The following is a 15,994-nucleotide window of genomic DNA, read 5'->3' as shown; positions in this document are numbered from 1 at the left end:
ATGGAATAGAGTAGTTAACCTTTATTCCCATAGTCTGCTGTGTCTGTTGGCTAGTTTGGCTTTCCTCTAAGATGGTAAAATTATTACCACTGCTAATCAACATCAGTTCACAGTCAAACTTCTTATGCTGCTTTTTCATTCCATCTACTTCTGTCCTCTGAAACAACCTTCTTAATGCAGTATTTCTCAAATACTACAAGTATGATCCTTCTTTCTTCTTAATCTCTTACCCACATGTCATTGTTGTTCTGGGTTTTGAAATGTCTAATGTGTGGAATTATAATAAATTTTTTTTTTTTTTTTTAAATTGGCTAGTGGATGACATTTATAATAATAAAATACAAAAAATTATGTCATTTTTCATGTGAAAGTTCTTGAAGAGTGACATTCTTATAAATTAATTGAATATTCAGATTTATTTCAACTTAACTATTTATATTGAAACTGTAAATTGCTTTTAATGATGTTTAATGTGTTTGTGTCAGATTGTCTTGTTCACTAGTGTGCAAAACTCACAAGACATACTTCAATGTGAATACATTAATATAAATTGTTTCATATGGCAACATGACATTATAATCTATTGACAGGTTTATATTTTATCAATATTTTGGGTTTTTTTGTTATTAGGATGGTTTGAGGGAGAGAGAATAAGAGATGGAATTAGAGGATGGTTTCCTGCATCTCATACTGTAGAAATTATTAGCTCTCACATTCGTGCTCGCAATTTACGACAGCGCTACCGTCTCCTTATTCTGACTCAGACATATTTAGAAGAACAACACAAAGCTCAACACATCCATCAAGGAAAAGGAAAGTAACTGTTGTTTATGCTACACTAAGCATCCCGAGTGTTCACTATATTTCGTTCATACCAGTGGAAAATAAAAAAAAAAAAAAGCTGTGATGGTATATTTATTTATTTAAACTTTTTGTAATACAGCCAAAATTTCTTACACTGTACTTTAAATTATTGTGTGGCTATTTATATATATATATATATATACATAAATATACTTTGCTAATTAATGTGAATGTTCAGGTGGATATTTCTATGCACAATTTTTATACCTATTTTCTTACTCATTAATAGAGTAAGATAGATTTCCATGCTTAGGAAAGTTCTTGCTCAAGGATACTGATAAGAATACTTGGATACTTTTGCAATATAAATGAAAGTTGTTTGCAATAAAATGAATAGATACTATTTTAATTTGACTTTACACAATTTGATACGTGTATACTAATTAAAATATTCTATTTGTAATATTTATTTTCTTGATCATATAATGATGAGTAACACTTTGGAAGAGTTTACCTTGTATGTATACATTAAACCAAACATAAATTCCATGACATTTATAAAAATGAATAAATGAATGTTATAACTATTTTAAAATATTTTATGCAGTTTTGAATGAAGTACCTTTAAAAGTAACTTTGGTACTATGTTAGGTTTTTTGGTCTGTGTATATTTTGTTGATTTAATGCTGTATAATAGTTTGTTGTAATTTTCCTGTTTTGTTTTTTTTTTTTTTTTTATATATATACACACTTGTATTTCAGAAAAAAAATTTTAAACTTATCTTCAGGAATTATTTTACATGCATGAGTATTTATCTCATGGATATCTTGATAGTCATTAATGGTGCTTTATATTGTCATCTTGACCCAGTTGATCCGGGTAATCACATTCCAAGCATAAAATAATTTTGTGCCTATATTTGTATAATTTGACAACTCGTAGTTCCTTTGATATATTTGTACAGGTGGATGGAGACTGCTTGTGTTTTCACAGGCTTTTGTTGCCATATTTTGTAATATCATTTATTCCCTGATTAAGTGGGAATGGATAAAATAAACAATTCTAAGAAAAGTGGTTGACATATCTATATATATATATATAGCTATATCACTAACACAGTACAAAACAAAACTGAGCATTATGAATACAAATCCAGACATTGTCATCTCAATACCCAAAGAATTCAGATATCTTATGGAATAATAAATTCTGATATATATTTATATATATATATATATCAATTGAATGGTAAAAGACAAAGAAATATATCCATAAAATGAATCAAAACAGGAGAAATTAATTTTTAATATTATTGTTAAGAGAGACCTCCAGGGATTCATCGAGGGAGGCACATACTACACACCACCAGCTATCATACTTATTCTTGAATTCATTCACACTGCTTGTGCTCACAACATCCAATGGCAATCCATTCCAATCACGCACCACCCTGTGAGAGAAAAATCTAGCCCTCACCCCCTTCTTAGCAGCATTCATTCTCATCTTCCAATGATGCCATGCCCTCTTGTCCCTCCCCCACTCTCCATAAATTGAAATCCTGTATGAGCCTTTCAGAAATTTGTAAGTCTCAATCATATCTCTCCCCTTTCTCCTGTTTGCTAGTGTCTGCATTCTACAAATTCTTTTATTTGTTTGCATTTAATTGCAATGCTGAATCATTCATTTCAGCATTGCAATTATCTTTTTAGTTGTATTTGCAATCTTTGCTACATTGCTCTGAACTTCAACAACTTCCTATTAACACCCCAAGATCCCTAACCTCATCAGTTTCTTCAAGCATAATCCCACCAATATAATACGACATTGGATATCTAATCATGCTGAAGTGAATAACTTTACATTTACTGACATTGAACTGGCATCCATTTTCCCATGCCCACAATTCCAGCTTATTCAAATCATTCTGCAAGTACTGCATATCAGCAGCATTCCTGATAGCCCTACCTGTCTTTGCATCATCAGCAAAGAGCTGTATGTCACTTGTCAAATCCTTCCCAATATCATTAATGTATAGATTGAATAACAATGGACCAAACACTGATCCTTGTGGTACACCACTGGTTACCTTAAATCTTGAAGACTCGCATCCCCCACTATGGACCACTCCTAAGGTACTAATTGATCGATAGTTGGATATATCGGTCTTTGCACCACCCTTGTGCAATGGAATTACCATACATTCTCTCCATTCCTGAGAAATCTTCCCTATTCTGAGAGACACTTTTTGATCTGTAAGTTAGTCATCCTCTTACCCATGCTAATATTCTATAATCCAAACCCATATTCTCCAATTTATGCAACAGTTTACCATGCTGTTTTCTGTTAAAAGCCTTAGCAAAATCCAAAAGTATCACTTTGTATCCATTCCCCTTGTCTAGTTCAATGGTAACATGGTTATAGAATGTTAGTAAGTTGCTAAAACATGAACCCATTTAAATCCATGTTGCTTATTGCAAAGTAGAGATTCACTGTTCACCCTATTTCTGAATGCAAGCTCTAACGAATTTTTCCAAGATCTTCACCACCGCTCCTAAGATAGTAATTCATCGATAGTTGGATACATCGGTCTTTGCACCACCCTTGTACAATGGAATTACCATACATTCTTTCCATCCCTGAGGAATCTTCCCTATTCTGAGACTCATATTAAACAGCCTGGTCAAAGGAATAGCCAGTTCAGCTGAACACTCTTTTAGCACACATGCTGCTATCCCATCATTAACTATTCCTGAATTCTTATTCAGTTCGTGCAACAGCTCTAATACTTCGTCCTCATACACCTGAATTTCTTCATCCAGTGAAGAGGTGGCTGTGAGCTCAATGTCGTGTAAACTAGGTTGATAGCTTTTAACAAAATGGGCACTCATTAGTTGAACAACCTCTTTTGCATCTGTAACCCTCATGCTATCTGCATTTAGAAGAGTTATTCTTTCATATTCATTCTTTCTTTTACCTGCAGCATATCGATAGAATTCTTGTGGGTCTTTAGCACGCAGCGCCAGTTTCTTTTTGTACTCAGACTTTGCTTTCTGTACAACAGTTGACTATTCTAGCCTTCTGCTTATAATTTTTGTGATGCAGATCATCCTTATGTACATGGTATTCCTTCCACATCATCCTTTTCTTACGATTCTCTTGCTTAATAAGATTATACATCCATATGACTCCTACCCTATTTATTCTTTGAACTCTCGGGGACACACTCTGATATTGCATCATTTAAGTATTGTTTAAATGCTTCCCATGCACTGTCGATATTCTTCCCATCCATCAACCAATCCCATTTCACTGGACTTAGTATACTCCTCAGTTGGTCATAATTTTCTCCTTTGTAGTTCAGCATGTAACCTTTTGTGAATGGAACATTCATAAACAGTCACTTCCCAAGTGAGTACTGCATGATCACTGTCACCAACCAGATGCAGAATAGTTACATCTTTAACTGAAATGCCCTCTGACGCGGGGGGGGGAGTGGAGATAGAGAGAGATGGAGGAGAATTATTGGTGAGGCAAAGGATATGTGAACTTTTTGAAAAACCTGTGTTATTTCCTATTGGTCTGAGTCGTGACCTAATTTTTATGTTATGGAGCTCCCAACTCTTGGAGATTATGTAGGGCCGTTGGATGTTTATTGAGTTTTTGTCACAATTTTTGGCTATCGTTTCCATATTCTAAGTTGTTTCATTTTCTTGTATATCTATTATTATGGCCTTGTCATGACTCCCACCAATAGGAAATAATACAGATACACCATGCCGGCATGACGTAGCCTCCCCCCCCCCCCCCCCCACGAGCTCCGAAGATGACACACTGTCGAAACAGCTCGCGCTCCGTTACTCCTACCCCTGATCTTACCCCATCATATCCTTCCCGTTCTCCAAAAAATTCTATTTTCATCCCCCCCCTCCCCCCAAAGTATTCTCTGCCCACCTTTAACAATAAAAAAAAACGGCTTTTTGAAAATGTTCATATACCCCTTGCCTCACCAATAATTCTCCCCATCTCTCTCTCTCTACCCCCCCTACACACTTTTTCCAATCCCCTTCCTTTCAATTATACTTGCTTCCTTTAATAGCAGATGAATTTATATCACCACATGCTGGGATGCCACTGAATAAGAAGACAGCCAGCAACATCCTACAAAGGTATGTCCAAATTTTTTTTCCTATATATTCTTCATATTCTTGTCTATATAAAACATTACTAATGCCTTAAAATTTGAGTGAAAAGCCAATGACATTATAAACAGGGCACTCCTAAACAAAAATAGGCTAAATAGCCACATAGCTGATACTTTAAATTACTGAAAAATCATATGATGCCCCTACGTATTTATACTAGAAAAGAAAAAGCTTTTTGTCTATGGAGCAGATCCTTTGTAACAAACTAGGCGTATAAGTTAAATTTAATATGGTTTAAAATGAAACGATGTTAATTAACATACCTATGTAAAAGTCTGAAGTAAAAATGGTGAAAAGTTGACAAAAAACATGATTGAAGATGAGATGGTAGTGATTTAAAGTGGTGGGCAAAAAAAAAAGATAGCAACAACTAAGTATAGAAAATATATGAAGATAAATAAGAATTTAAAAACCAATGACGAAAAAGTTCATAATCATCATCAATGTCTTGATGTGTATTTCTTGTTAGTTTTTGGACGTGGATCATCTTCAAGGCTGATATGGCCACGTTTAAACTCATCAGCCCATTTCTTAATTGTCGAAAACAAAGGAGAAGATTACTCATAAACTTTTATGAACTTTGAATGAATTTCTTTTGGCATTAAACCTTCTTTTGCAAAGAATTTTATAACCACACGATACTCAATTTTATCGATTTCAAGGGATACAGACAACACTTTTGCTTGAGACAGCTGTATAAAACCAACCACTTAATAGAATGACTTGCAATTTCACATGGATGCTTATGACAGATGTAACAACTTAAAAACAAAAAAAAAATCTTGCAGATTAATGTTGCCATCTATGGTCGAGGCCAAGAACTTTTCAGACCACCCTCTTATATTAAAAAAAAAAAAAATTAACAGCCTGTTTTTCTACCCACTGCAGGGTGAAGGCCTCTCCCATTGTGGGGGGTTTTGGGTCTACTACTCTCATGGTGACCCAGTCCATATTGGGAGAAGATGATCACAAACATCCATGCCTACGTGGGATTCGAACCTGCAGCCTCTTAGCTGGAGAGCGGATAAGCTAACCATTCAGCCAACCAGGCTGGCCTACCTACCTATATATATACACACACACACATATATATATATATACACACACACCAAGGGTTCTCCATGCTTGCTGTGCAAGCTCATTAATTGAGAAATAATATTTATTTGTTAATAAATGCATGCATTTATAAGCAATCCATTTAGGCTTTTATTTTTGTAAACAGAAGACGTCTTAAGCTTGCATGGCAATAATTGAGCTTTGCGTTGTGTATTGAAGGCCGATGCTAGCTCGTCTAGTCAAAGCTACCGTGGTTTTCTCGGTTGTAGGAGCTTCCAATTCCTCACAGCAGCACTGTGATTTCACGTGCGTGCATAGCCATTTCGTGTCGTCTCGCTCTGTTGCGTAAATACAGGCCATACGCAGTGAACGTAGCTCTAGCCGGTGAGCTTCAGCCCACCTTTACAAGTGTGCGTGTTGCTTGGGAAAATTAAGTTACAGCCAACTTTTTATGACGATGTTATTGACCAGTTCATAAAGAGAACCATAGGGTAGAATTTGTATTCAATTAACTAAATTGAAAAACATAGACTATCATTTGTAAAATAAATGTATTTGTATGCTTAAATGTACATAAATTTCTAAATATATGGTTTTAAATGGTCAGTAATTCATTATTCCGCTAATCAGACTTCAATCACACCTCACTCCCTGAATGATAACAAGAGCAAGCGTGAATTTCAAGACCAGCATTCACCACTGATATATATATACATATATATATATATACAGGTGTGTGTGTGTGTGTGTGTATATATATATATATATATATACACACACACACACACACAAACCTGTCCAAAAAGAAACCGAACTTTTGATAGAAAATAAAACACGGGCCAATTATAATTGTTCAAGTCATTTATTTCAATCAATATACTCTCCCTCAGCTAAGATACAGTGTTTGGTACAGTCGATTAGTTCGTTAAATGAGTTATTTATATCGGTTTTTGGGATACTATTGAGGGTCTTGGTTACTACCACTTGAACGTTTTCAATGGTGTATCACTTTCCTTTCATCAACAAAAGAAGTCACAGGGTGCTAAATCAGGTGAATATGGCAAGTGATCCAACACACAAAGTTGGTTTTTGCTCAAAAACTGTCACAATGTTTGAACAATGGGATGAATGCAAAAGTGACCAGCTGCCTGCATCAAGATATTCATGCCGTACTCGAATTCTCGCTATCAATCGCTTCAAAACTTCGAGATAAAACTCACCATTGACCGTTTGGCCAGGTGGAACTAATTCTTTGTGGATAATGCCCTTGGAATCGTAGAAACAAATCAGCATTGTCTTTACTTTTGTTTTCTCCAAGAGACTTTCGGATGCCCGTCTTCTGGTGGTCTCCACTGAGCACTGGTGCTTTGTATCAGGCTCATACTCAAAATACCACGTTTTGTCACCAGTAGCGATCGTTTCAAGCATGTTTGAAACGTCGGTCAACTTGTGGGGAACAAATCGCGAATTCAATTTACGAAGGTCCAAGCTCTCGGTCAAAATGTTGTGCACAGTTGATTTTGGAATCCCCAATTCATCTTCAATCAATCTCATGGACGATTTCGGATTTTCTTTGATGAAATCACGCACTTTTTGGATGTTAACTTTGCTCAGTCCAGTTTTTGGACAACCCGGCTTTGCGTCGTCCTCAAGCGTGTCACGACCACTTTTGAAATCGCTTAAACCACTCATAAACTTGAGTACGGGACAAGCATTCATCACGGTATGCTTTTTGAAGTATTTGATGCGTTTCGGTAAAACTTTTACCAAGCTTAACACAAAAGTCAATCGCAGCTCTCTGTTTGAAATTCATTTTCCGACCGTTCGTCAGAACACACTGTCACTCTTGGCACTATAACTCGGCTTCTAATGAAACAAATGTCAAACAGTTGAGCCAACACTAATGAAGGTTGTCGCTTTCGACAAGAAATGATACAAAATAGGTGGCGCCAGTAGTTTCTTTTTGGACAGAGGGGGTATGTATATATATACATATATATATATTCACACACACACACACACTATATATATATATACTAGGGGCACTCTGCTCCACCCTGCCTACGGCACCCATTCCCCCGAGTTCCGGGCTGGTAGGCCGGTTCTTGAATTCTGATGACTCAAATTTTGAAGGCTCGACACTCAGGGGGATACCTTTGCTTGTCATTTCTTTATATATTGCTTATAAATTATAAGAATCTTGATATTGGTTAAGTTTATCTTTTGCATTTTTTAAATAGCAATTTGAATACGTATCTATTTCTATTGCCAATTGAAATACACGATGCGATGTTCCACCTGGAAGCAATATATATATTGCTATACACACACACACACACACACACACACACACACACACACACACACATATATATATATATATATATATATATATTAATGACTGTTACCGAGAGATAAAAAGATGACAAATATATTTAAAAAGATTTTACTAGTTTCGTTGAATAGATCAACATCCTCAAGTATCACAATCAAAGAAATATATTAAAAAAATTACAGAGACTTAAAATTGTAATAACAGAACAAGTATAAAAAGACAGTAGCGTGTTTGATTGTGATACCTGAGGATGTTGATCTATTCAACAAAACTAGTAAACTAGTAGTATCTTTTTAAATATATTTGTCATCTTTTTATCTCTCGGTAACAGTCATTAAAACTTTTTCATATATATATATTATGTATTCAAGATACCAAGTCATTTTATATGAACTTGGTTTTTAATCCTATTTCCCAAGAAGCAAACAGACAAGAAAGTAAAGTTTGCACCTGCAAGTACTGCAAGTCTAAGGCAACTGATCCCTAAGGTAGTGCTAGTCGGAGCAACTCGTGGTAAAGGTGGATAAAGCTCTAAAAGAACACATGAGTGGAAAGGGCGCTCGCTCGTATTCTACTGTAGGAGATGTCACGTCTATGTTCCTCAAGACGAAGTGAAACAGATTTATCTGTCTGGCCAAAAATCTTGAGGAACATAGACGTGACATCTCCTACAGTAGAAGACGAGCGAGCATCATTTTCAGTCATGTGCTCTTCTCCGCAAACTCTAACCTCGAAGAAAACGGCAACACCAAGTTGATTTGGACCGTACAACCAATTTATATATATGTAAGGATGAATTTGAAAGACATTATATAATCAAAAGAAATAGTTCTGGACCCTTCACACTCGAACAACAATCTAAGCTACAATTTGTCTGATTTACATAGCACTAATCCAATACTGGCGCCTAAAATTAGCTGTCACACACATTCTACTCATGGCAACAGTAGCATGCAGTTACCTATTCAAATATGACTGTTACTATTCTGTTTCTTTTTATTAAGCTAGAAAGTCCATGTTTTTACCTTGTTATATAAGTCTTATGTTATTTCTTACTCACCTGAAGAAGTCGGAATACGGATGAAACTAGTCGTGATTTATTAAAGGTTTTTGTTATACTTTCTCGGGTTCTAGTCAGTTAAATTTTAATCTTATAAATATATAAGTCCCGAGTCAATCCTAATTTCAACAATATACACACGCACATACATACACACATATGTTACTGTATTTTTATGCAGATTGACTCGGTTTATGAAAATGTTCAATCATTTTAATCACTTAAAACACCGAGATAATTAAGAATAAAAGTTTAATAAGGACAGTTAGTTTCGTTGGTAAGCCAAATTCATCAGGTGTCAAAGCGCAAAGGTAGATACAAAAAGACTGACAGAAATATCACACGCTAAAATCAACTTCGGAATTACCAAGGAATATCCACCTTTCGCTCAGATCGTTCATCCTCTTATCCCACGGTTATACGGCCTTCCTAAGATTCACAAAATAAATACTGCCTTAAGACCCATAGTTGAAGGCAGTGTTTCCCAACCTGTGGACTGCGTACTCTCTGGGGGGGGGGGTACGTGAGTAATTCAAAGAGTGCCCGCAGGATAGTTTATTTTCATTAAACTTTATCTTATGTTGCTTACACATGAGATACAGTATTTGCAATGTATATCTCTGGCTCTTGAGGCCCATGGTTTAAGTAAAATTTAACACGAATGTTGGTACCGTTACTCTTCCCTTCGTAAAGCAGGGGTGAATAACCAACCCTTTGTAATTTAATTTAATAAATTATTATAAATTTAATTTAATTTAATAAATTATAATTTATATTATAAATACATTTTATAATATACAACACATTGTTGTATACGCCACGAAGTACTAGTGTTGGATCCTTCTTTTTCTCAATCTATACTTTGGATCCGACATGATTACTGTTACGATGTTCTTAACTAATTGATAGGTTGCAAGTTGATTTCTAATTCAAATATAAAGAAAATTTATATTTAAAGACTGCACCACTTTATATCTGAATTAATTCAAGAATTGAAGAAAAACCAACTCTCAACTATTTCTCCTTAATATGTTATTAATATATATACTGGCCGAGTATATTTGACTTACTTAATTCACCCGCTTTGGTTCGAATATTTTATAATTGGTGCAGTAAAAGAGATTCAGGCAAAATACAACTTTAGATTAACAAAAACGAACATTTAATTTTAGAATCACAAACTTTACACTTAAATTCAAATCAGTAATTAAGATATAAACATTTTAACTCCTCAGATAAATTCAATCATACAACTTATACAATGGTAAATCTGTTATCTCTAGTACAGTCTTCTCACAGTTCCTTTTAACTATATTTAATAAAGTTCCTTAATGATCATTCACATCAATATCTCATAGTTCATTAAGTTTCAAATACAATAAAAATTGCAGTAATACCTCTTCACAAACAAACACTTTTAAATTTACACTTTAGCTAACTTCCGCAATAGTTACTGTTAGTATAAGGAAATTCTAGGATGAAACTCACACACTTCTCTGCAAAGGAATATTAATGGTTGGAATAATCTTCTTTCTTCATAAACTTACACACAAACATTTCTTTATAACTGTAAACACTGAGTAGTATGCGGCACTCATTAAATAAATTCTTCCAAGCAATAACTGAATTAATCATCGGTCACAATTCACATAAACAAATGTTGTTGCATAAAGTACTACTGATCACTCATGAAATAAGGCAACACACAATAACTCTTAACTTGAGGTTTTATATGCACAGTTGTTCATTCCTCCTGAATTCAAATAATTCTTTAGGCACTATAATTCTAAACACAGCTAAAGGTAAACTTCAACTTTACAGTCTCTACTACTCTAGTAACTCCGTGCTTTATTTCAAGATTCTGTGTGTCCTTGACAGGCCGGCCCTGAAATTAAATCTCAACTCAAGTATTGCTAGTCTATTTAGTAGTCACTCGGCTGTCTTCTGTAGCTATAATTGTTATTCTACAACTTATTAGCTAACCGCCTCTCGACTAGTAGACTTTATTTAGCTGCTTGAGTGACTTGCCGACTCGCTATTATCGCACTGTGATTGCCGAATGCTCCGATTCCAACCTAATGCCAATCCTCTCCTTTCTCTCTCTCTCTCTTAATTAATCTAATCTCTCTATATTTGGACGTAGGACATATATGGCGCAGAGGGCGAAGCTAGACGCTTTTCATATTCCCTGTTGTCTGTTTCGGGAGCAGTGATCGGAGAGATTAGTGAGCTATTTTATCTCTCCCTGAGTGGGCAGAAGTGGTTATCCGTCGTTGGGTGATAGGATGGCTTTCGGTCTTTTATGTTTCCAGTAGTCATTACCGTCATAGTTTCCGGCTTGTTGTATCAGTTGGTTTGGATGGATAGATGTCTTCATAAAGAATTTTTCTGCTAGGGAGCGTAGTAGTGGAGAGATGTAGGGGATATTTATGTCCCGGTGGATCTGGGCATTCCTGATGAACCACGGGGCGTCCAGAATCATTCGCAGGCATTTGTTCTGTAGTCTTTGTAGCTTGAGGATGTTTGTCTTGGAGGTATGGCTCCAGGCTCGGGAGGTGTATGTGACTGTGGGACGGATCACTGTCTTGTACAGTAGTATTTTATTTGTTGAGCTTAGTTTGCTGTGTCTGTTGATCAAGGGGTATAGCTGGGCGATAACTTTTGAAGCTTTGGTGCATATGCTCTTGATGTGGCTGTTGAAGCATAATCGCTTATCGAGAAGTATTCCTAGGTATTTTGCTTCAGTTTTCCAGGGAATTTTAGAGTTGAACAGGGTGATGTCTCCTTTGGGGGATGCTCGTCTTCTTGTGAAGAGTATCGTTGTACTTTTCTGGGGGTTTAATTGTAGTCGCCAGTCTTTAAACCATTTTTCTAGATTCAGGATGGTGTCTTGTAGTTTTTTGGTGACGAGAAGTGGTTGACGAGATCTGGCTAGAATAGCTGTGTCATCAGCATAAAGGGCGATGGTGGATGTGAGAGGATTTTGAGGGATGTCTGCCATATAGATGTTGAACAGGATCGGGGCTAGCAGTGATCCTTGAGGAACTCCAGCGAGGATTTTCCGTTCGGTTGAGACTGTTTCATTGATTTTGACTTGCATCCTCCTCTCTCTATATTTTCAGTGTTCTTCCCTTTTTATATCCATTCTTCCCGCCTAAATTATTCTTGTGATTTCTTTCTAAGATTCTTTTCAATAAACCTTCTCCTCAAGTGGTGTTCCAAAACGTGCTCGCTCACTTACATACATCTCCATGACAACCAAACAAAATATAATAAAATTGAGGTATTGCATAACGCTAAACTTCTACAAATAGGAATAAATAAAGAATATTTACATTTCAATTAATGCGCAGTTAAATTATCAAATACAAGTTCTTATATTAATATAGTAATATATAAAATAGCTTAATATTTAATAGTCTTTTCATTATTAATACATATATCTTTGATTAAATAATTAGATATTAGACAAAATTAAAGTAGTTATATGAATATTAAATTGTAAAATAAGTTGTTTACATTAAATAATATTTACAAGTCTAGCCTATGTGATGGAAGATCATGTTGGATTCTGAACTAAATAATAATTACTCTAATCTCTACATAATCAGAATCCAACACTAGCTACACGCCGTATGCCCTCTAAAATGAAAACCGTTCTAAACGAGGCAGTAAAAATTGTCAATTTTATTAAAGCCCATCCTCTGAACAGCCGGTTATTTTCTGCACTTTGTAATGAAATGGGAAGTGTTCACGAACACTTGTTATTGCACTCAGAAATTCGATGGTTGTCCCGGGGTAAGGTTCTAACGCGGTAAGGTTGTTCCTCATAAACTCCAAATTTGAGTTAACCCACTATTTAAATGATTTCGCATGGCTCTCATCTCTTGCTTACTTGGCAGATATTTTTAACATCTTGAATACTCTTATCTCGTGCCTTTAAGGTACATCTGTCACCGTGTTTTCTGTGCAAGACAACACAGAAGCAACAATCAAGAAGTTAAATTTGTAGTGCAACCGTATCGAGAAAAGAAAATATGATTCCTTTCACACGCTGAGTGATTTCAGTGAACAACCCCTTTTTAGTGATGTTGCTGAAAGTATGATTATAAGGTTATTCGCGTCTCAACTAAGTCTATATTTTCCGCTTTGTCCTGAAAAAAAAAAGACTGGATGAAAACCCTCTTTCTAGAGACTCGGAAAACAACTTCCTTCTGTCAAAGGAGAACAACTTATCGAGCTGTCCTGTGATTCAACGTTCAAGATGCTGTTTCCTTCAAAAATTGGAACCAAAACTCCAGTAATGGAGTTTTGGTTCCAATCTAAGTCTGTTTACCCAGAAATTTCCAAAAGAGCAGTAAGACATCTGTTGCCATTTGAAACTACATATCGGTGCGAGATAATATATTCTCATCTTGTATATATGAAAAAACAAATACAGGAACAGAGTTAACGTGGAGCCAGATCTACGTCTGAAATTATCCAGTTTTGATACTGACCTGTGAAAGTTGATGTCTGAAAACAGCACCAGCTATCATATTAGGAGTGTGTTAAATTCATAATATTAGGCTTAATTAATATGTTAATATTCTTCCAAATATCTCCATTTATAATAGTACTGCATTGTCATAAATGACACATTTAGTGTTGTAAAATTGTAATTTATTACTTCATATTTATGATATGTAAAATATAAAAAGTTTTCCATTTTGGATTTTATGGGGGCCGCGGTGAATTAACATTCGCTACAGGGGGTCCGCAACATCAAAGGTTGAGAAACACTGGTTGAAGGCATCGACTCTCCCACGTATAATTTATCTAAATATCTCACCTCTTCCTTAAAACACTTCACAGGTAAATCCTCTTCTTACATTAAGAATTCAGCTGACTTTGTTTCCAAGATCAAAAACCTCAAACCGAACAAATCAGATATGATGGCAAGCTTCGACGTAGTTTCGCTTTTTACTAATGTATCAACCCAGAAGGTTCTCTCTTCTCAAGAATGAATTATCAAAGAAGTTCTTTGCTCTACTTACTCATTGTGTCGACTCGGGCTACTTCAGATTCGAAGACAGGATCTACAAACAAAACACCAGACTGGCCATGGGTAGTCCACTTTTCCTGGTGCCAGCAAACATATTTCTTGAAGACTTGGAAGAAAAAGCAATTTGTTCAGCCACGCTGAAACCTAAAATCTGGCTCCATTATAGTGACGATGTTTTTCTTATATGGGAACACGGCCCAGATAACCTCAAAGTTTTCTTGGATCATTTAAATAACTTTCATCACAACATCAAATTCGCCTCTGAGCTAGAAGCTAACAATTACGTTTCTTTAATAGAAATAAAGCTTACCAGCAGTACTGATAATATTAAAATTTCAATCTTCAGGAAACCAACACATACAGATAAATACCTTCAAGCGTCTTCTCACCACTACCCTCCATAGAAATATGGCATTATATCTACTCTTGCGCATCAGGCTAGATCCTTATTATCAGATGACGTAGAGTTGCAAAGGGAATTTCATTTTTAATTTAATTAAAAAGACCTTTATTACTAATGGTTTCTCTCCAGAAAGTATTGAGAAACTCTTATTTCACCGTCGTCAACAAACCAATAAAGATTCTACTACCCCCAGAGCTTACATTAGTTCCCTCCTCCCCAAACTGGCAAGAATTTTAAGAAAGTGCAACATCAAAACGTGCTTCTCTACTTTACCAAAACTCTGATCAATCCTTAGTCAGCCAAAAGAAAAACATCATCATCTTCAGTCCCCAGGAGTATACAGAATTATTTGTAGTTGTGGTAAACCTTATTACGGACAAACTGATAAATCAATCTTTCTCCCTCTTGAAGAGCACAAAAGAGACATCTCTTATAATAAAATCCGAGCCAGCGCCCTCGCCAGCTACGTCTTGTTCTCTGTAAACTCTGATGGAGACCGCCAACACCAAGTAGACTGGAATCAAACTTCTAATATTCACAAATGTTATGATGAACTTGAAAGACGTATCCTGGAGTCAAAAGAAATCGCTCTCGATTCTACCCGCATGAAGCAACCTTAGCTACAATTTATCAGACTCGCATAGCTCTGCTGTTCAGTGCTGGCGTTCTCTCGACATCGTACGCAAGCATATAAATGTAGTTAGAACTGAAGCGCGGACTCCAATTAAAACTTAACTACAGTTTTTGACAGCTCTGTTGTTGTGGTTAGTGTGTAATGTTTCGGTCGGTAGGTCTTTTTGTATATACCTTTGGATTTGACACCTGGTGAAGTTGGCTTACCAACGAAACTAGTTGTGTCCTTATTAAACTTTTATTCTTAATTATCTCGATGTTTTAAGTGATTAAAATTATTGAACATGTTATTGTACACAAACACACACACGCGCGCGCGCATATATACATATATATATATATATATTTATATATTTGTGTGTGTGTGTGTGTGTGTTACTGTAAAAGCCCAAATATGAGCCGTCTCTCTTCACTACGTGCCGCTTAATTAGTGATAGCCTTGGGCCAGCTATATCT

At 35.7% G+C, this 15,994-nt stretch overlaps 1 protein-coding gene across 1 annotated transcript in view; it reads left to right on the top strand.

The window, feature by feature from the left end:
* Positions 1-1,879, top strand: part of Exn (Ephexin) — a 265,308-nt gene extending 263,429 nt beyond the window's left edge. The window contains exon 13 of the mRNA XM_090413075.1: positions 631-1,879. Within this exon, the coding sequence (XP_090269201.1) occupies positions 631-821 (191 nt within the window). The 3' untranslated portion in view covers positions 822-1,879. The remainder of the gene's footprint in view (positions 1-630) is intronic.
* Positions 1,880-15,994: the final 14,115 nt, after the last annotated feature.

This window comes from Typopeltis vanoorti, chromosome 2, assembly GCF_054136105.1.
Source record: "Typopeltis vanoorti isolate ZY-2024b chromosome 2, IOZ_Tvanoo_1.0, whole genome shotgun sequence".
In the NCBI taxonomy this organism is placed as follows: domain Eukaryota; kingdom Metazoa; phylum Arthropoda; class Arachnida; order Uropygi; family Thelyphonidae; genus Typopeltis; species Typopeltis vanoorti.
This window is presented reverse-complemented; position numbering and strand designations above follow the sequence as displayed.